This window comes from Pteropus alecto, unplaced genomic scaffold (assembly GCF_000325575.1).
Source record: "Pteropus alecto unplaced genomic scaffold, ASM32557v1 scaffold60, whole genome shotgun sequence".
NCBI classification, from domain to species: domain Eukaryota; kingdom Metazoa; phylum Chordata; class Mammalia; order Chiroptera; family Pteropodidae; genus Pteropus; species Pteropus alecto.
Window position 1 is genome coordinate 2219453 of NW_006430726.1, and position 21723 is coordinate 2241175.

The following is a 21723-nucleotide window of genomic DNA, read 5'->3' on the forward strand; positions in this document are numbered from 1 at the left end:
CGTTAAGGATCTTGGGATGAGATCATCCTGAAGCCAATGGCCAGTGTCCTTATAAATGAAAAGAGGGAGGGATCAAGGACGAAGAGACAGGAAAGATGGCCACGTAAAGATGGAGGCAGGCGCTGCCACCTGCCAAGAAACGCCGGGAGCCGCCAGGCTGGCAAAGGAGGGGAAGTTCTCCCTGCGCCGCTGAAGGGAAGTGGCCCTGCGAACACCAGCTTCAGACTTCTGGCCTCCAGATCAGGGACAGAGTCAGTTTCTGTTGTTTTAAAGCCACCGAATTTGTGGTGATACATTCAGGCAGCCCTAGGGGACTAACGCACAAGTAACTCAATGCTCCAAGACTTTAACTTCTGTAAAATGGGGGTCATCGTGCTGGACCTTTCCTCTTCAGAAAGTTATGAGAATTAGTGATATACGTTAATGTTTTTGTGAATGAAAAGGGGCTATAAAGAGGCCAGAGATTGATGACTGATGATTGATTGATCGATGAGGAGGAGGGAGATGATGATGATCGATGATTGATTGATGATAATGATGATGAGGAGGGTGAGGAGGAGGAGGAGGACACTATTATCCATGTGACTGTTTAGTGACTTCTCAGAGAGCCCCGAAAAGTGGTCACGGCCAGGACTGGGAGACAGGAAATGCCAAGATCAGCTCAAACCCTTTCCCGATACTGAGTTAATATTTTACCAAGTCGATTAAATCTGCAAATTATACCAGAAGTAATTATCACTTTGCTTTAAGAAAATGAAATATTCCAATCTATTTTAATCATGTCTGCTCCGTGCGTGCAGGGTATGAAGAGAAGCCTGTTCAAGATACGCCAATGGTCCTCAGGGTATTTCTGGAGGGTGTCTGTGCTGTGAGTTTATATCATACTCTGCCGCCTCTCGCCTTAGCCTAAATGATGTCATGGGATTCAGAATCCAGGCTTCTCTCCTTCCTAATTCTGTATCTCTAAGACGATCTCTGATTCTTGCTCTGATTTTAGACAGGCAGCTCCAGGCTGCTCGGTAAGGGAAAGCACCCCCCGATTTCCTCCAACCGTGTCCCTGAAATACTGCGGACTCCTCCGGAGCAAGGCTTGAAAGACGCTTCCAGTTCTCTAGAAGAGGTGAGAGGCAGTGGACAGGTGAGGGCAGTGGATCAGGTGCTCGGCCAGGACCGCAGGCTGCACCGCACAGACGGCGATGAGAACGGCGTGAAGGGAGTCTCGGCACACGGCCAGGGCTCTGATTCGCTCACGTGTTTGGATTTTGCTCTTTGATTCCACTCAGGAGAGCCGCCATCTTGAGAGAGGCTTCTGGAAGGAGACGGTAGGCTGTGGGGTGTGTGGCTGAGTCGTAAAAGGAAAGGGCTCTGGTCTTTGGAAACAGCAGGCCTGGATGCTGGTCACGATCACGACACGAATTCCCAGAGTTCCCACTCACGGCCACGTGATGCTGGACCAGCTGTTTACCTTGGCCGAGCCTCGCCCTCCTCTGCAGCACTGGTTATAAAGATGCCTCCCTGGTACGACGGTGCCAAGGATGAGACAGGATCTCGTGTATGTTCGGTGCTCGACACACACCTCTTCCTTCTCCTCCTCTACTACCGGAGAAGTAAACGCCCAGCCCTTCCGGTGGGGCAGCCCAGCAGCACCAGCTCCTACATGAAGAATCTTCTTCCATGGGAGGGGCTGGGGTAAGCAGAGAGCCTCCGTGACGAAACGAAATCTGCTAAGAAATCACGGAACGCCCTGGTTTGCCCCTCTGTTCCCGCAGAATGTCGCTGGAGACTCACTCTTCTGGCTGCCAGGGCATGCAGAGCCACCTCCCTCTGGCCTCTCCCCTAGGGCCAAAACCCTTTCTTCCAGGAAATCCCCACCCATCCCCACACCCCGGCCCACGGGCCACGTCGGGCAGACCCTGGCGGTCTGGATGGCTCGTGGCAGATGGCGCCACGTGGACTAATCAGGAAGTCGGACAAGAAAACACTGCCCCCTCTTCCATTTGCCAGCAACAGAGACTGTTTGGATTTTAATCACAGCCACAGCCAAGAGCCAACACGTGGCCCCTCCAGCCAAAAGATAAATTTTGCACTCTCAACATTAGATTCTTCCGCAAAAAACAGACCCCTACCGGGTGATTGCTCCTTAGAGGGGGTGTCTTTATCTCTCAATATAATTTTTTTTCTTATTTAACAATACGACAGAAACAAAATGCTCTGTGGACATGGCGGCTCACATACTGACTTGCACTAGAGGCAACGTCTTCATTCCTCCATAAGTCACATTTAGCTCATGGGTATTACTGATCCCGGGCAAAAATAAATGCAGAATCTCATGATCCCCTAAGAGAAATCTGACACTTTTCTTTAAATATATATCCACAGAACCACTGTTCCTAAAACTCCATGAAACAGGTCAGCAGGGCAGCGCATACTATTGATTTCGCATCCAGTGATTTTTTTAGAAGGAACACTGAAAGTTTTCCTAAAAATTCAGCCCACTGCAGACCCCAGCTGTCCCCTGGAGAGACCTGTCCCTGGTCTCCCACAGGTGTGAGGACAGGCGTTCCAGGAGAACCAGATGCAAGACTCCCCAAAAAAGAGAGCCCCCAATTAGCTCCCTTACGGCAGGGCCCCTCATCAGTCCTAGGGCACCGTAGGGAAGAACCGCAATCATGCGCTTTTGAAAATTATGGTTAGAACAGCTCTTGGGATTAGAAACAGACTGTAAAAGCTGGGAGATGGCTGAGCCCAGTGGCCCAGACCTTGAGTCCACACGCTATCGCTTGGTTAATGCGTGACCTTAAACAAGATACTTGACCTTGCCAAGTACCTCAGTGTCCCCAAAAGTGAAGTGATAGTAATATTCCCTACCTATAGAATTGTTATAAGGATTAAATAAAATAACAAAGAATTCGACAGATTCCCCGGCACAGTGCCTGGCACAGAGGAGGATCTCAGACCTGGTTTTAGCGTGACCCTAGCAGTCACGTTCATTTACCTCTAAGACCTTTTCCACCTACGAAGATGGAAACAAATACAACCCATCAAGCACGACCATCTGGCAGATGTCTGTGACACAGCCTAGTTTTTCAGTGTTTTATAAACAAGTGAGTATATGTTTATAGTTCCTGAGGCTCAGGAGGAGTTTTTATTGGTGTACATCTAGATCGCAGCCACATGTGACTAAAGAACTCTGATCACTATGCCTCTGGAGCCCATGCCAGAGCAGCAGCCCACGGGAGGGGCAGTATCCTAAGAAAGGAAAGCGATCCACAGCTGTGTGGTCCCAAACTCGCCAGTTCTGTCGACAAGAGCTGCACTTTCTTTCCATCCCTGGAATGGCTTTTTTAAGTATCACAGGGGCACTGAGGTCCATGAGGATGCGTAGGGTATACGAGGCCATCATGGGGTGGCAGGCTACTGGGATACGAGGTGTAAATATCCCCTTCCCTGACCACTGGATCGGAAAAGGGAAGGGTATGACTCGTCCGCGCCCCAGGTCTCACCGGGTGGAGGGAGAACAAGCTGAAAGGCCGGCAGACAGTACGGGCAGGGATCGGAGGCCATCGCCTCCTGGTGAAGACAGTGAAGCAATCTGCACTCAGTGAATTTGGATCTGAGTCACCAAGTAAAAGGGAACACATGAGCGGAGTCTCTGGAACAGTGACTCCTAACTCCATCCATGCCTCAGCTCCTTTTCAATTTATCCCCTGACTTATTCCCTCAACATGACATGTTGTCCTTCACGCACAGAGATGACTCCGATGACTCACACATCAACATGAGTTATTTTCCAGCCGTGGTGATGAATTTTCACTCATCCATCCAACATGTGTTTGCACAAAATGATTGGGGGGTGGGGGGCAGGGTGCTGATCAGCCACGGAACGCAGCGAGCCTAAGCAGGCCACAGGCGGATCGAATAAATATACGGCCTCGGTCCCTCTGGGATACCCATGCTCAAGCCAAACAGACTGACAGAAGATCATGAGAGGTGGAAAAGACATGTGGTCTGAAGTCAGAGGCCTGGGCTCAAATCTTGGCTCTGCCAATCCCTAGCAACGCGATCTCAGCGGCCTCTTACGTGACCTTCTGGGGCTCAGAACCCTCACCTCAAAGGGTAGAGACAGTTTATAATACCTACCTCCATGACACTTGTGATGATAAATCTAAGTTCACGTAAACGAAAGCACGCCTGGTAATCTACAAAATTATACTTTATTTATCATAAATTGATAAATGTCCTTTAGGATGATAAATACCAATTCTATGATTACTAATTACCTACAGATCACAAGCTTAGGTCCTACTCAGGTCCTGCCTTCGAAGCTGCATCGAGCCCAGAAAGAGCATGAGAAATCGAGCGACAAGGTAGCTCACTCCCACTGAACGTGGTACGCCCCGTGTCGCCCGACCCAAGGAGCCCCTTCAGGTTGCACCCAGCCTCAGGCGGCCCCACTGTTCACACTTCCCACCGCCCAGCCTCTAGCACCGTTCCACGAGCTTGCACGGTCTTTAAAACCAAACTTACAATTCCCGGAGACTCAGCGTCTGGAAGAGCTGCCACGACAGTGTGGTGAGCCGGTTACTCGACAGGTTTCTGCAAGATGGACAAACACAGGGGGAATTACAGGGCAGACCTGGCGCAGGCGACGCTCTCGGCAGCGAGCCCGGTCATCTCGCGGGAGCCTGGCTCTGCTGCTCCTCTTCTCTGCTCCATTCTGCTACCCACACAGCAGCCAGCAGTCCAGGCCACAGACCGGGTTCGGAGGGGACTCTGAAGCCTTTTAAAGGGCAAAGTTTTGCAAATCGAAAGAAAAAGTTAAATTAAATTTTCTTGGTCATTTTCCCATATCCTCGCACCACAATAAAGGTTCAGGGAGCCTTTGTGAAGCCACTTCGCCACAGGAGGACAGAAAGCATTCAGTGCACACCAGCCGACACTCAATTTTTATGATCATTATTGAGGTATAACTGGCATACAAAAAAAAAAAAAGCTGTAACATATTTAATGTATACATCTTGATGAGTTTGAAGATAAGTATATATCCATGAAACCATCACCATGAACGAGGCCATAAACTTAATCACTGCCTCTAAAAGTTTCCTCATCCATGAAACCATCACCATAAACTTAATCACTGCCTCTAAAAGTTTCCTCTCTCTCTTTTTGTAAGATCTGAACATTTAACACAAGATATACGCTCTTAACAAATTAGGTATACAACACAGTGTTGTCAACCATGAGCCACGCTGTACTGCAGATCACGAGGACTCACTCGCCTTCTACCAACAAGCATCCTTAACATCCACACAAGTCCAAAAACTCTGCACGGCACCTCAGACTCCTCTAGCCAGTCCCTCCCCCACCCAAGGTGACCATCAGTGATCAGGACATGAGCCTTCGGTTCACACTTCTGTTCTCCTCCTAATGGCCATCTAATTGTTCTCCTCAGGATGCACGGGTAAAGGGGTAGCCGCTGGTCTTCTAAATAGAAGACACACGCCCACAGTTATCGCTTCGCCAGGCTCCACAAATAACGTCTGATGTGATCGCGGCTTTGGAAGGCAGCAGTTGGCCGCTGTCAGGATTGAAGTGGCACCCCAGGAAAAATGAACTCATCGAGAGATGACGGCCATGGCGGGGAAGGTTCCAAGTAGGTAAACGCCTATCCACACACACACGTGTATCCGTGTCTATTCGACAAACAGGTAATAAATGCGAACACAGATTCTCGTTTATACACACGCCCATATGCTTACAGGTACATCTCTACTTAGATGGCTTCTCCAGCAAATATTTGTATAGAGCCAAATACAGGCTTCACTGAGGAATGAGGGGGGTAGACAATTAATAAGGTCCCTCTGGAACGTCCATTCAAGTTACAAACGAATAAGAATTGCTGTTGTGACGAGCGGCAGACAGGGAACGAACGAGGTGATGCGGGCAGGGAGAGGGCCACCCGAGGCGGGCGTGGAGCAGCGCCCTCTGCGACGGCGACCTGGGAACTGAGGCGAGAGGGAGAGCGAGCCAGGGCGAGGAGAGCGCCGGGCAGTGGCGGTGGCGCCTGCGAAGACCTGAGAAGGGCCGGGGGCCGGGAAGGAGGCCGAGGAGGTGCGGGGGAGTCATCTGGGATAAGCGGAGGAGGGGGTGTGCCACGCCCACCTTGCTGGCCAAGGGTTTCATTATAAGGAGCAATGGGACACTGGGTGGCTTCACAGGGAAGCGGCACGATCTAACGGCCATTTCTAAGAACAGAAGGACAGCACTGGACGCTGGCAGACCATTCCGGAGGCGGCTGCAATGTTCCAGGCAGGAAGAGGGAGCAGAGACAATGAAGCAATGGGGTCGAACCGAGCACTGCGGGGACAGCCCCAGAACTTCCTGCCGGACTGGGGCTGGGAGAGGAGAGACAGGGACCTGAGCGAGGGGCCGTGTCTCCCAGGACGACGGGGAAGGCTGCCGGCGGTCACACTTGGGGGTATGATGGGGAGCGAGAGCCTCCACCCTGCAAACGTTGTTCGAGATGCCTACGAGATATCCGAGGAGGAAAACTGGCCTGCTGGGTGCAGGTCTGGCGCTCCCGGGAGGGTTCAGGCTGGGTGAGATCGCACCGAGCATCACCGCTCATCACAGGAACAGATATTCAGATTCACGGACAGCCTAAGGGACGGGGCTTCCCCTTCTCGTCTGAGGCAGCCCATCTTTGGCGACGGGCCATGACTGTGATGGGGAGGCGGCCCCCACCCTGAGGGTACAGGGGCTTAGTGGAGAAGGGAAGGAGACCACAGGTAGGTGTCCCAAGCTTACTGCTCCATTCTCTGCCCAGCACCCAGCACTCTCTCCTTTCAGAGTCCTTTAGGCCACACAGCCCTCTCTGGGACAGACCCCCCCGGGGCCAGGCTGTCACCCACTGCTAGTGTGAGTGACAGCACAGGCTCCCATTAAAAACACATGACACTTAACCCGTGTGCATGCTCAGCTTCACAGAACCCCGAACAATAGTCTCCCTTATTCCTGCAAACTTCCCCCGTGCCCCACAGATGAGCAGGAACGGGTGATGAAAGCAGACGTGCATGACGAACGCTGGGGCACAGCTCCCCGGGGACCCCTGCTACTTAGGAGGGTGGAGCAGGGGACAGGACATACACCCACATCGAGTCGCTGACCTTACACTAGGTGTTGGACCTGGAGCTTGGACCTTGGGGTCAGGGGCAACGAGTTTCAGTATCATTCAATGAGTCTCCGTCCCCACCAGCCTTTAGGATGCTTCAGTAAAAGTGAGGGATTGGTCCAGGGAGAAGCCTTTGCTTTGGTTTTGCTTGTCCTGGTTTGCTGTCTACCCACAGCAGCATCAACGGCAGCAAGTCAGACAAGGCCCAGCCGCCTTGAGCCGTCCACCCCGCCGCAGCGCTTCCCTGACACAGAGCCCGGGTGCTGGAGCCGAGCAGCAGCACCCCGAGAGGGTGACACCGCGAACCTGGCTCTGCTGAGCCTGGGAAACGAGCGGCCGGCAGGGAGAGGAGCCCAGGAGGAGAGCTGGCCCGCGGAGTGAGCACCCTTGCCCGTCTCCGAGGGAGAAGTAGCTGGGCAGCGTGCAGGAGTTCCTGGGGAGCCCAAGGCAGGGAGCAGGCTGCCAGCGACGTCCTTTCACAAAGGTCATGCTTTGCTACATTAGGCAGAAATGTCAAGAGAAAATTGGATTCTGAAAGAAAGAAAATAACAGGCATCCTGGGCAAATAAAGAATAAGGAATAGCATTATCTTACAAGATAGAGAAGGCAGGCGTGGGACGCCTGGTGAGGGAGAGGTGGGCTCCTGCACTTCCAGGGGTGTCTTGGCTTTGGCTCCTCCCACCCCGCCCTGTCCAGAGGAGAAAGGGCCTTAGTTCTTTGGCCAGGTGCAGTGGCCACTGCAGCACCCGAGGGCTCTAACCACGAAGCCCACGCGCTGCCTGCCCAGCCGCCCGCCGTGCACAGCCTGCTGTCCTCCCGTGGGAGGAGGAGGCTCCCTCACCCCATCTACAGCGCGGGGCCTTCCCTGTCCTCACGCCGTCCCGCCTCCCTGCACCGCAGCTGCCACTCAGCGGGGCGTACGGAGAGCTACGTACTGTGCTAATAAGCACTTTGCATTCGTGACCTCATTTCGCATTTGCAGCAACCATACCGGGTAGGTATGACTATTATCTCCATGCTACACATGAGGAACCTGGGGCTCAGAGGTTGCCGTCCAGAGGTGAACGGCTCTGAGTGGCCTTAACGCGGAGATTCCTGCAACAGGCAACAAGCGACATCCCCAGGGACACAGCAACCAACACACGGACATGTAAATACACACACGATCCGATGTGTGTTCCCAAAGACAGTGACGCTGTGCTGCACGAGTCCCAGGGGGAGGGCAGCATGCACGACCTGTGCAGCTGTACAAGAGACACATGATACAAGCACCGGCCCAGAGACAGACACACACGAGACAAGCAGGGCAGGCCTCCGGCCATCCTGCCCTCCGAGGCGTTCACAGATACTCATGGTGCAGGACAAATGGGGAAGCTGAGGCCCAGTGCTCTAAAAGACCTACCATCCACTCAGAACTCACTGCCCAAGGTTCCTCCTGCCTGGTGCTGCACCTGAATTCAGCTGTCATTGGTTATTGATGTGCTGGTTACCCTGCTCATCAGACAAGACTTTAATTAAGAACATCCTGCCCCTGGGCCCACAACAGCCTCTTGCCAGCCGCGCCCCCACAACAGAGCCATTATCACCCATCTCTGACTTTTGCTTGGTTGATGGCCAGTTTCCAAGCCACCTGACCACTGGGTTTCATTGGGTGAACACGATTTTATGAGATGATGCATCAAACACTTTCTCGAAATCAAGCTCTGTGATATCACCCCGGTATCCCTCATCTGAGACTACCAAACAAAGCCATTAATTCTGCCCTGTGCTGCCGGCTCTCCTACAGCCCAGACTCCAGGGCCCAGAGCAACGAACGATGATAATGCAGCCACTGGGAACACCCAGACACCCAGATGGCTAACTTCTGACCCTGAGGAAGGAGAGAGCTAAGACGGCCTCTCCTGCACTAACTCGAGGGGAATAGGGAGCCTCCTGGCAAAAACCTCAGCCATGGTAAACAGCCCCATGACCTTCCTACAGGGGGCACCCAATGCAGCACGATGGAGACCAGCACTGGGGAAGATGTTACCTCTGCCCTTGAAACCCTATTGTCCAAAAAGAGTCACACAAAATGGACCCTGTTGCCAAGATAAGCCAACCTGATGAAGTCTGTTGCCCAAAACACACCACATTTTGGGGGGCTGAGAGTTGAGAAGGGAACACTAAGCCCCATCCACAAGGCATGAAGATGTTGGCCATATCGCTTTCTGGGACTAACTCCGGGGCAGACATTCAACACGTTGCCTTCTTGAATGAAGGAAATAAGATTTACATCACGACGATCGCAGCCAGCAAGCCACAGCCCTTTGGAGCCTGCGAGGCCTGGAGGGCTGGGCCTTGGTAGTTTTCTGGCTAGCTGCGCTTGATGCTCTCAGCCCATCCTGTGCTCAGAATAGTGCCTTTTGTAAGCAGCGGAGAGAATCCTCTAGAAGTCAGTGGGCTTGGCATTCACCTTTGGGGAGCAAGCTGAACAGACCTCTGGGTCTCTGTTTTTTCTTTCCTCAGTCTTTGCAGGAATTGGACTGGGGTGCCCGGTCGGGAAGCTGTGCAGAGAGCAGACCGGGGCTCTGTGGCTGGAGCCTGACTGCAAAGCTTGTTCCCTGGCGTGGTGCAATTCTTTCCTTAAGATGCAACACCCCCACATTTATCTGTGTCTTCTAATTTCCCCATAAAAGTATCTCCTTGGTCTTCATGGAAACAGCCAGCTCCCTCCCCTCCACACCAAGATTCTTTGGAAACGGGTGGAGAATCTGGATGAAAGGCTGACAAAGGATTTCCTGATACAGAACCAGCCCCGCAGAGTTCAAGGATGAGGCTAACAGAACACTGCCCACCTCCCCACAAGCCAGGACACTCGCGCCTCATCGGTCTTGACCTTGCGACTGTGCACAGTCAGCCCCACACCGGAGCTGGCTGCGGCCCATCACGGGGCGCAGCGGAGGGAGCTGCCATCAGCGTCCTCGGTTGAACCGGCGGGAAGGAAGCACCAGGCAATCTCGTCACCAAGGCCTGCTGCCAGCCGCCAAGGAGGCCCCACAAGCCAACTCCTTAAAATCCAGTGCCTGTAACAAGGAAGCAGGTGCTGCCGCCCGATGTCCCCCTTGAAGGCCAAAAAATGTTCTTCTACATCACTGATGTGTTTGCTTTTCCCTCAATTAAATTGCTCTGAAAGGGGGTGGGGGTTAAAGCCATTTGAGCCATTTTTATTCAGCTAAATTACACTAGATGGCTCATTTAATGAACTTTAATGAAGCCAAAATGCTTTCTCTAATCAAATCTCAAGTGACGTGACTGGTGCCTTGACCTTCGATCAGGAGACTGGAGGCAGCTTCTCTGCAAGGCCCTGTGCTGGGCTAGGCCAGGGTTTCCCAGGGCACGTTCTGAGGAATCCGAGGTCTGCAGAGTGTCGATGGTGTAACAAGGGGGAAAATTCGTGTTGCTTGAAAAATGTTGTACGAAACAAAATTAAACAGAGTTACAGTTCAGAACTTCTCAGAGCCTTTGCTGAAAGAAGAATCTGTCTTACTGAGTCACTCAAACCTATTCAACCACAGAACCTTCTTCGTAGAGACTCTAGCAAAAAAATCACCCCACGTAACATACTTAGTGAAATGATGATTATGATAAGAAATGTTTGATCCTCGTCAATGGTCCTGGCTCAAGCTCCTAAAACCCTTGGAATTTCCTGAGCTTAAGAGCAATGGGAGCATCTGTTGTCATAATGTTTGGTCTCTCGTCTTCAGTTCATAAAATCGCCTCAGAGAATGAGGTGACTTTTGGAAATCCCCTAAAGATGGGGGGCTGGTTGCCAGGGAAACCAGCATGAGGAGAGGGTTAGATTTCTGGGAAGGAGAGAGAGGCTGGGGGTTGAATCAGTCGCCAGTGGGCAACGATTTCATCAGTCATACTATGCAATGAAGCCTCCACCGGAACCCCAAAAAAGGGGGTTTGGAGAGCGTCCATGCTGGGGAAGCAGAATGCCTCCAAGTACTCGTGTGCTGGGCCCCAAACTCCACGGGGACAAAGGCTCCTGTGTTCTGAACCTCCCCTTACATATCTCTTCACCTGGCTATCGAAGCATATCCTCCAATATCCATTGTAATAAGCCATTAATCTAGTGAGTAAAAGAGATCCTGAGCCCGCCGAGCTGCTCTAGCTATTAATCGAACCAGAGGAGAGAGTCGTGGGAACCTCTTACTCACAGCCCATCGGTCAGAGGCACAGGTAACATCCTGGGCTTGCGACTGGCATCTGAAGTGGAGGGCAGTCAGGCGGGACTGAGCCCATCACCCACGAAATCTGTTGCCTTCTCTGGGTAGATAGTGTCAGAGTTGAGTATCTGAGAATGGCCTGGGGTAGTGGAAAAACCCACACGTTGGAATTAATGCAGAATCATTAGTGGTCTAGAGGAGAGGTCTGCGAGCCAGCAGTCTGCGTGTGTAAATACGGTTTTATAGGAACGTGTAGCCACATACATTGCTTTACGTGTTGTCCACGTCCACGCCCCCGCTCAGGGTGGAATTACAGTCCTCCAGAGATGTCCACACCCTACTCCCCAGAAACCGTGGCTATGTCAACTTCCATGACAGAAGGGACTCTGCAGATGTGATTAGAAGAATGGACCTTGAGATGGGAAAATTCTCCTTCATTATTCCGTGGCCCCACTGTAATCAACCACAAGGGTCCTTAACAGTGGAAGAGGGAGGCAGAGAGAAAGTCAGAGACAGACGTGACCATCGCAGAAAGGGCAGAGAGGTGTGATATGCTGGCCTTGAAGATGGAAGAGGGGGCCTCCAGCCAAAGAATGGGGGTGGCCCCCAAAGCCGGGCAAGACAAGGAGACGAAGTGTCCCCGAGGGCCCTCGGAGGGGACATGGCCCTGCTGACACCTAGACTGAAGCCCAATGAGGCCGCGCCAGGCTTCTCATGTACGGAAGGATGAGACGGGCAAAGCGGGCTTTCCAGCCACACGGTTCACGGTCATCTGTTACAGCAGCAACAGAAAACTAAGAAAGGTCACTTTTGGATTAGAGCAGCAGACCTGAATGGCTGCAACAGAGACTGAATGGCCTACGAGGGCTAAAATATTTAGTATGTGGCCCTTTACGGGAAAAAAAAAAAAAATGTGCCAATCCCTGGTCTAGCCCAGCACTTGCCAAGAGAAATATAATGAGAGCCGCATATGCTATTTAAAATTATCTCATAGTCACATATTAAAAAGTAGAAGCAGCGAAATTAAATTAATATATTTTACTTAACCCAATATATCTGAAATTCATCAATTCAACATGTGAGCAATATAAAAAAATAGAGGTACTTTTTTTTTTCTGTTTTTGGAACCATGTATCTAAAATCATGTGTATTTTATACTCACAGCACATTTCAATTTGGACTGGCCACATTTCAAGCGCTCGCTAGCCATGGGTGGCCAAGGCTGCCATATTACACAGAGCGGCACTAGACCATCTGTAGAAGCCAGGCACTGACTGGGATCGTCAGTGGAGAGGGACAGTCAACAGGTGGAGAAGTGCGACTCCAAGTCCCCCACCACGTCCTTCCATATTTCATACTCACAGCACATCTCAATTTGGACTGGCCACATTTCAAGCGCTCGCTAGCCATGGGTGGCCAAGGCTGCCATATTACACAGAGCGGCACTAGACCGTCTGTAGAAGCCAGGCACTGACTGGGATCGTCAGTGGAGAGGGACAGTCAACAGGTGGAGAAGTGCGACTCCAAGTCCCCCACCACGTCCTTCCCTCGCTTGCTGATCTGTCTCAGAACCCCGCAGCCTCAGAGCCCATGCAAAGCCTGTTGCAGGGAAAGGAGTCGCTCTAGCTGTCCCAAGTATGCTGCTGCATCGCTGAGTAGCTGTCAACGTCCTCTCCGGCTGGAGAAGCTCAGTAAGGACAATGAGGAAAAGAGGGGACGGGACTTGCCACGTGCCGAGGAATGAAGAAGGACTGTGGCCAGACACATGGGAGGTCAGACTTGGGCACAGGCTGCAGCAGGCATGGCCCACCTAGTCAGGTCCTGACTCCACGCTGAAGCTCGTCTTTCCTTGTGACAACCTCAGCTTCCTAGTCCTGCATGTTCTCACCTCCCACCGCCCTCCTCCGTTCCTTAGCCTCCTCCCCGTAACCCCACAGACCCACCACGTCACGAACGGAACGCTCTCGCAGTGATGGCTGCACCCGCAGAGCCCGCCGGGGCTTCTCACCTCCACGCCACTGCACCTGCTGCTCTCTCTCTGCACCTTTCGCGCTGGCAGTCCCCGCCCCGCAGACACAGCTGCCACCCTCTCCAAGCTCCCTTCCATCCTCTGTCTCCTGCTGCATTCGGCCGTGGCCTCATCGCAGCCAGCTCTGAATGACACCTGTGCATGCGTTGGGCTCCCCCATCAGACCGTTTCTCTTGAAGGCGCAGAACCACGTATTCCCAGTTTGCCATCCTTTACGGCACCCGGAATAGTCAGTGCTCAACAAACGAGCGGCAAGTTTGCACGAACTCCCGCAGAACCTCGGCATTGCGTGGATCCGGATGCCGATCCGACCTCTGTCGCGTCCATGCTCTGTGACCCCGGGTACGTTATTTAACCTCTCTGTGCCTCAGTTCGCTCCTGTGTGAATGGAGGATGATAAAAGGGCATGTTCCTCTGAGCTGTGGTGAGGATGAAACAGGGCAGGGCAAACGGGATGCAGAAAGCAGTCGGCACCAAGCCTTGCTAAACGCAGCCTGTCACTGTGCGTGCATGGCGTCCCTCCCCTTATCCGTCCATCTCCAGTCACCGCTGCAGCTGCAGCAGGCCCAAGCCCACTAAAAACATTATCAGAGGCCCAGGCAAGGCACCCGAATTCAAGCATCAACAACATCTCAGTTCAACGAAATAACGTGGAAACCCATTTTAATGCGGCGACAAGGCAGCACCAGCTCCCCTGGGGACGTGCTGGTGTCTGTGCCCCTGCCCGTCCCAGCCCACCTGTCCGCGCTGGGGCAGAGCCTGTGGGTCCCACGAGCCCGGGAAAATGAGCCCTGGGGGTCAGAGGCGTGGTCAGATACCCCCCTGCATCCGCGTCTTCACCACATGCAAGGCCCCAGAAGGCCTCAGAGTGGGCTTTGCTCCTTCACGCCCTCTGCTGCACACCAGACCTTGAATGTTACTGAGGCTATTTTGGGGGATTCTGCTCCTGGGAGATTCTTTTCAGACAAATTAACCAAAAGCTAATTGCCCTGAAGCATGTGAGCTCTCTCTGGAGCCCCAGGGGGCACAGCCCAGGCACGGCCTGACTGACACTGGGCGGAACCACCAGTGGCCTACCGGGGGCGGAGCAGGCCAGGCCAGGCCCGGGGAGCCCACTGGCCCAGGAGAGGTTCCCATGCATGAGTGATGACATGCTGATGGCGCCAAGACATCACACTCACATTTACTCAAGAGCTGTTACAGCAAAAGAGAAACAGACACAGAGCATCTGAGGGAAAATCAAGACACCGTGCGATTCCTGATCAAAAGCAAAGCAGGAGCGACTGAGGAAGGGAGGAATCGGAGGCGGACCTGGCTGCGGGCCACGCCCTTGGGCTGGGGAGGCATCTGCCCGGGCCGCTGTCGGGACTGGGTCAACCTGAGCCCGGAGGGGGCTGTCGGGAGTGGGGCGGGCAGGGTGGAGGGCCCCACCCGCCTTCAGGATGCGGAAAGCAATTCCTGCTAATTACCTGTTAGCTGGAGCGGGCACCTGTCCTGGTTCTGAGAACTAGCTACTCCTGGGATTCAAGGAAAATCTATGGCTCTCTTAAAAAAGCAAAATTGTAAGCAGAAAGTTGCTTTGGGCCATTTTATAATGGCCAACTGGCCAACTCTGCATTTAACCTCTCCTGCAGGATGAGGGTTTGCTGGCAACACAGGCCAAGTGTGGGCCGAGGAAAGCATCTGGCGGGGGGGCAGGGGTTCTCCAACTCTGGGTGTCAGAATCACTTGGGAGCTCATAAAAACCGGCCCGCCAGACTATGCCTCCCAGAGCTCCTGGTGCAGTAGGTCTGGCCCAGAATTTGCATTCCTAACCAATTCCCGGGGTACGGTAAGGTGGCTAGTTTGGGAGCCACACTTCCGCAACCAGTGAGTCAGTGGAATGCTGTTTTCCTGATGAGTTTACCGTGGTTCCTGTTAAATCCTTCTGTCCTGAAAGGCAATCATTCACATACGAGAGAATGAAAGCATCGTGTGTCCAGGCATGACGAGGAACTCTGTAAGGAGCTGAGGAATTCCTGCAAGGGCTTCTGGGAGCAAGTGCCATTATTAATAACTGGAAAGGGGACTCAGCAATCCCCGTCTGAAACTTGGTAGAGGACTACCAGTCGGGAGGCACCACTAGGCGGTCTGGAGAAGGGCTGTCAACTGGCCCGATGAGCAAGCTGGGACCCTGCTGCCCAACGTGCCTCCCGCATTGGCGGGATGAACCTGTCTGCTCCCCACCCCTCTCCAGCAGGATTTCCATGAGTGCAGGGCCTGGGTTCTCCACCCGGAGACTATTTTAAGGGAACCCGTGGAGGCCTTTCCAAACTCCATCTGTGGTGAGCCTGGAGGATGAACGGGAGCTGGAATGTAGAGAGATGGCAGCGGGAACGGTCCAGACTGCTGTAGGGGACACAGGCCAGCAGAAGAGGAGCAGAGAAAAGGTGATGGAGATCAGACCAGAGCATCCGCACAAATGAGTGTGACCCAGATGGGGCCGGGGAGCCTGGCGAGCAGAGGCACAGCCTCAGTGCCGGCTGAGTGGCGGTGGGTGGGGAGAGGGAGGTGACAGGCACACAGCCTCAGCGGGCCAGAGCCACGCTCAAGGAGAAACGATGTGCCTGGACTGCCGGGGAGGCCCACAGCCCTGGCTGACCAAAAAGGGGTCCCCTGGAGGTCGGAGGATGAGCCAAGAAGCAAAGCACTCAGCCCATGGCCCGAGGTATTTTTCTCGGAGCTTAGAGCACAGCGTCATAGAGGATGAAAAGGTTAACTGAGGCCACTCTGTGGAGTGGCCAGGGAAGAACAGAGGCGACTCTGCTGACAGCTGCCTGAGGGCTTCGGGTACCTCTGAACCACAGCCACTCGGGCGTCCCCTGTCCCTCCCCCAGAGCCTGTGGATTCAAACAGCCGTAGCTGGAAGCACTCTGCCTCTCTTCTAGAAGCCAGGAGGACACATGAATGCCGCTGGTGTTTGGGGCCTTCTCATGTGCTACGGTTGAGCAGGGGACTGTGTCATGGAGATCACATGAAGAACTAGCGAACAGATTAATTTTTGAGACGCAGCACGTGGGCAATGGACATTGCAGGGAGAGCCCAGTCAGGCGGTGTGATGGAGAACTCGTTACGTCCCCATCCTGCAGGGCAGGCGGAGGTTTTCAAAGTGTGGTCCCCAGACCAGCAGCATCAGCATCACTGGGGACTCGTCAGAAATACACATTCTCAGGACCCGACTCAGACCTGCCGAATCACAAACTCTAGGCAGAGCCCAGCCCTCGGTGCTGTATCGAACCGTCCCAAGGATGCTGACACAGGCCGAGTGTGAGAACCGCAGGTGCGGCGGTAAAGAGCACGAACTTCGGAGCCAGACAGACGGGCTCCAGCTCCCACATCGCGCGGCCCTCCCCGTGAAGGTCACCGCGCCTCTCTAGGTCTGTTTCTTCATCCTGCCCACAGAAGACACAACAGTACCAGGCTCACGAAGCAGCTGTAAGGATTACGGTGAATAAATGTGTGTCAAGTGGCCAACACGGTGCTCGGCACATAGTAGGTGCTCAACGCACGGTTGTCGCGGTCCCCAGCTTGCTGGCGGTGGCAGCGCTGAGAGACACTGCACACAGCGATGGCTCTGGACCCGCTCTCTCTAAAGGCTTTACACACAAGCGCTCACTTCAACGCCACGACCGCCCCATGCGGACGCGCTGCCACCATCGTGACCATCTCTGCTTCGCAGAGAGGAGGTCACGGAGCAGGGCGTTGGGTAAGTGGCCCTGTGTCCGCTGGGCGACCCCAGCAGTCGGGCCGCAGACTGTGTTCTTTACAACCAGCAGCGGCAGGAAAGCTGTCACTCAGGCCCCATCTCCTGCGCGTACAACGACCCCCACCTGTCATGTCCACTTGGACGGGCTCCTTCCGTTCTTAAACAGAATTTGGAAAGCCTTCCCTACCCCCACCTGGGAGGACTTGAAATCTGGTCTCTGAAAGGGAAACCTGAGAAATTTCCCACTGTGTCCTCTGGCCTAACTGGGCCCGTGTGCGAAGGGCAGAAAGGATGGTGCTCCATCTGCCAGCACCGAGGGACCCACGGGGAGCAGTGAAGAGAGCCGACAAGCAGAGATGACCTGTGCATGCCCCCTGCCGCTACAGACCAGACCCGAGGCAGGGAGGGGTCTGGTGGGTCACAAACACAATAACACATCCAGGTTGGAGCATCCTGGGGACCGCGAGTTTCCAGGAGGGATTCAGGCGGGAGACCTGGGGCCGAACACACACACACAGAGCTGCCACTGAGTCTAGCGGAGGTCGGCCTTGGGTGTGACTGCACTGTGCTTGGGCACGGGGAGACCTGGGCACGTTCAGGGCTTGGGGGGATTCTTACCCGCAAGCACGGCTTCCCACGTGCATGCTGCTCTCAAGCTACTGAGGAACCCACTCTGCGGACAACAGGTGGTCAAGACAGTGAGCCAAACGGAAGTGCAGCGAAATAACGGGGCTCTGGCTTCGCAACAAATGCTCGCACCTGCCACGAACCAGCCGCGCTTGGACCAAACATGCTAATAAGACCCTAGCGACCTGGACCACCCAGGTCTCCTCTCCCCGACGCTCTGAAGCACCAGCGCCACAGCACGCAAGGAGATAAGGCTCTGGGACGTCCCATCTTTGCCTGGCTACTTTCTAGCGATGCAGTTTTCGAACGGCCCGCTTCACTGTGCTGAGCCCCGGTGTTCTCTCCTCTGAAACGGGGGCGCTCATGTGGCAGAGAGAATAAAACGGTACATGCGGATGCCCCACACAGTGCCCATCGTCCGTAGGCACTCTGCAACGAGCTACTACTACTAGCAGAGACAGAGAAAAAAGCCGGTAACACGTCCAAAGTGACTGTGAATGAAGCTGGAGGGTGCGGGGCTGGTTCACCAGGGGCGGGAGAGGGATGATGGGTGGTGGCTACGTCCAAGTTCCCAAATCCTTGGGAGGAAACAGGCACACGGAGGGAACCATCACCGCAGGAGCAACAGAACCAGACGACATGCTCAGCCAACACCGCTAAATGGTTTCCAATTAATTAACTGATTACATGATAGAACAGAAGGGGATTCGAAAGAGTGCTGTTGACCTTTAAGAATAATTAATATCATCAGGATAACAAACTCATCCAAGGAAAATAATGAGGAGTATTTTAATCTTACAGTCAAAAGTTCTGGATGGGGTGGCAGATGGGCCTTATCTACGCAATGCCCCGCCCCCTCCGCCTGCTCTGGTTCCTGTCTGCCCACCCTCTCTCATCCAGCCTCTTCCTCCCAATCCTGAGGCTTCCAGGTGGACCAGCGAGATGTCTAGACCTCCCCTCTGCACACGCGTAAGCAGCTGCTGCCCTGACCAAGTCCTGTGGCCACTCTGTTCATCCAGGCAACAATGGCAGAGAAAGGACAGCAGGGTGAAAGGTAGCTGACAAGGAAAGGGGTAGTTCATGGTCCACGTGGGTGTCTGGAAGCCTCTCTCCCTGCCCAGGGCACTGCCAGGGGCCAGCCCTTAGGAGAGACGCCATCCACGTCTGGGGCAGACGCCCCTCCTCCAGGCTCCGTTCTCGCGTGCTGATTTCCCCCTCCTACCCCTGCTGGATTAGATGGTATATCTGATGGCAAACAGTCCACACAATCTGTGAAACCAAGGGCCCATCTGTCCTGGTCCCAATTCTGCTCCCAGCACCCAGCAGCGTGGCGTCATTGAGCTGCTCCGGATTGAGCTCTCTGCCTTTGACAGCCTTCCTTGGCCCTATGGCTCCTCCCAGAATTCCTGGCGAATTCCTAATTATCCACTGCGACTCCTTCTAAGAAGCCCTCGTGACCGTCACCTCCAGACCGCCGCTCTTGCCCCTCACATGCTCCCAGAGCGCTTTGTCCATTCCCTCCGTTTAGCTCTCGTCACACTGTCAGATCACTTGTGTGTCGACAGTCTGGCTTCCTATTAGACAGCAGGCGTCCTAAGAGTGAAATCACAGCTCCTCTGTTTGCACCCCTGATGCAAGCAAACTACCTAGCACATAGTAGGTGCTCAGTAAGTATTTGCTGAATGAGCCCAAGGAGAAAGGGAAGTAATTTGATTAAAGGAGGCAAAATCCATAAAACTTTCACTCTCCTCTACATAGTTCCAAGGACACAAGAGCAATTCGCCATTCAGTAAGTATTGATGACAGGTGGCCCGGTTGCCCAGAGAACCCCAGTTCACATCTGTTGTTAGTCTCCCTTTCACGCTCAAAAGTATCCCTAGTTAGGACAATCATTTTACTGAATTCCTACTATGTGGCACACACTCTTCTAAGTGTTGGTTTACAGCACAGAACAAAAGAGATAAGCAAATTCTCTAAACAAAATAAGTTTTAGCATCATCCCAGCTTTGACTATATTGAAAGGCACTCTCCAGCCCCCCACTCAACACATACTAACCTGGTACCTAGTCAATGCCAGGCACTCGTGTACGGGGTCAACGAGACACATTCCTTCATGGAAATCTGTTCGTAAAGTCTGTTTCTGGAAGAATCTAGGGGAGGAGATCTGTCTAAAAGGTTTGTTTGTGGCTCAGAATTTGTACTTTCCCACGGTCTTGAACCCTTGCTGGCTCCACAGGGTAGTGGGACGCAGTCATCTTGGCCACAGCCCCTAGACCATGACCTCAGCTGGCCCAGGGCACCTGCCCCTTCTCTAAAATATCTTGTTGTTTCTAATCCTTAGAAAGGGCAGGTCAGAGGGTGGTTGCAAGAAGGTCCAGAGCTGCAGATACCAGAGACCTTGGAGAGCCATCCCCGGAAGCCGAGGACTCCGGGGAGACCCGGCCCCCCGACTGCCCTTCTCCCCAGTGTCTCCTCTGTCTGCACACAGGCCTCTCCCCTCCCGGCTTACGCTCAAACGCTACAGAGTTCAGACCCCACAGCCAGCCTTACTTCCAAAGCCCACGTGACTTTGCTTCCACTGAATTCTCCATGTCAGTATTGTCTCCTCGGTCTCGTAGGTATTGGCCTCTCTCCCCTTCCCTGCCTGCCAGTAACAGCCGTGTCCTCTCTTCTGAGCTCCAGCCCTGGGAAGGAGCCAGCTGCCCCCTCCACTCACCCCACCCCCACTTTGGTCTCACTTACAGTGTCAGCTGAAAACATCTCTTTTCTCCTTTTAATTACACTTCTCTGCTTCCCTCTCTGTTATTGGCCTCATGACTCGGGGTTTTTAATTTATTCACCAAACAATGTCATTACACCACTATTTTCTGTAATTTATGCTGTGCACAAGCCTTTTGGCCACTGTTGTCCGATTCCACAAAATGTTTGGGAAAAGCAATGTTCGTTCCTAGTCCCTGTGGCCTCTCTCCCGCAGAGACCTGGCAGAGTCCACAGGGACTACCGCAGAGAAGAGATGAGTTAAGAATCTTATCTCACACTGAATACACGGAACTTCGTGCAGATCCTCAAGCTACTGTTGCTTCGCCTTCCCCGGGCTGCGTGAGAATGGACTATACGCTGGGTGTGGGAGGGCGCGTGCCTACAGGGACAAGGCGCTTTGAATGGAGACTTAGAGAAATGAGAGGAGGCTGCTGCTGTGCGTTCTTCTCACGAAGCGGAAGGCACGGTCTGCACGTGGGTCACCAGCGCTGTTAAGTGAAGGCGCGCAGGTACATTTCACTGAGGGGACTGAACTTCGCAAATCCGGCACTGGACAGGGTGCCAGGCTCCATAATTCCCTCACACCAGCACGGCTGTGGCTGACCTCGACTGAATTTAAAACCTTGCGCTTTGAACACAAGTGCAAACAATTCATTAACTTCTAATTATTTTATGCTGCTATGGGGATTTTTCCAGAGTCATTAACAATAATCATGTGAATAAACTAAAGAAAACCGGGGTATAGAAATAATTTTCTGAGAAACATAAAAACGAGTAACATTTATTGAGTGCCTGTTAGGAACTAATCAGTATATGCTTTAAAGATATCAGGCCACTGAATCTTCCCAAAAACCTTTTATGGTCCATTTTATTGTTACGATTCGTCTCATTTTACAGATAAAAAATCCATGGCTTAGACATTAGGTAACTAGTTCGAGGTCACAAAGCTGGTAACATTAAAATAGGGCCTGAATCCCTGTGGCTGATTCCAGAATCCACATCCTTAGCACACTACTACGGTGTGTGCCTGTGCGTGTGTGTGTTGTGTTCTGTGTGTGTGTTCTGACACACAAGCCGGAAGGTGTCTTGATCTCCAACTGGGGACTCTGTTTTGTACGTCGAGGTGGAAGGAAGGAAGGAAGGAAGGAAGGAGGGAAGGAGGGAAGGAGGGAAGGAGGGA

General features: G+C 53.2%; 1 protein-coding gene across 6 annotated transcripts in view; it reads right to left on the minus strand.

Moving 5' to 3' along the window:
- NTRK3 (neurotrophic receptor tyrosine kinase 3) overlaps positions 1–21723 on the minus strand; it is a 317641-nt gene that overhangs the window by 220258 nt on the left and 75660 nt on the right. For all 6 annotated transcript variants that reach the window (XM_006905249.2, XM_006905251.1, XM_006905250.1 and 3 more), the window contains exon 4: positions 4528–4596. In XM_006905249.2, coding sequence (XP_006905311.1) covers positions 4528–4596 — 69 coding nt within the window. The remainder of the gene's footprint in view (positions 1–4527; positions 4597–21723) is intronic.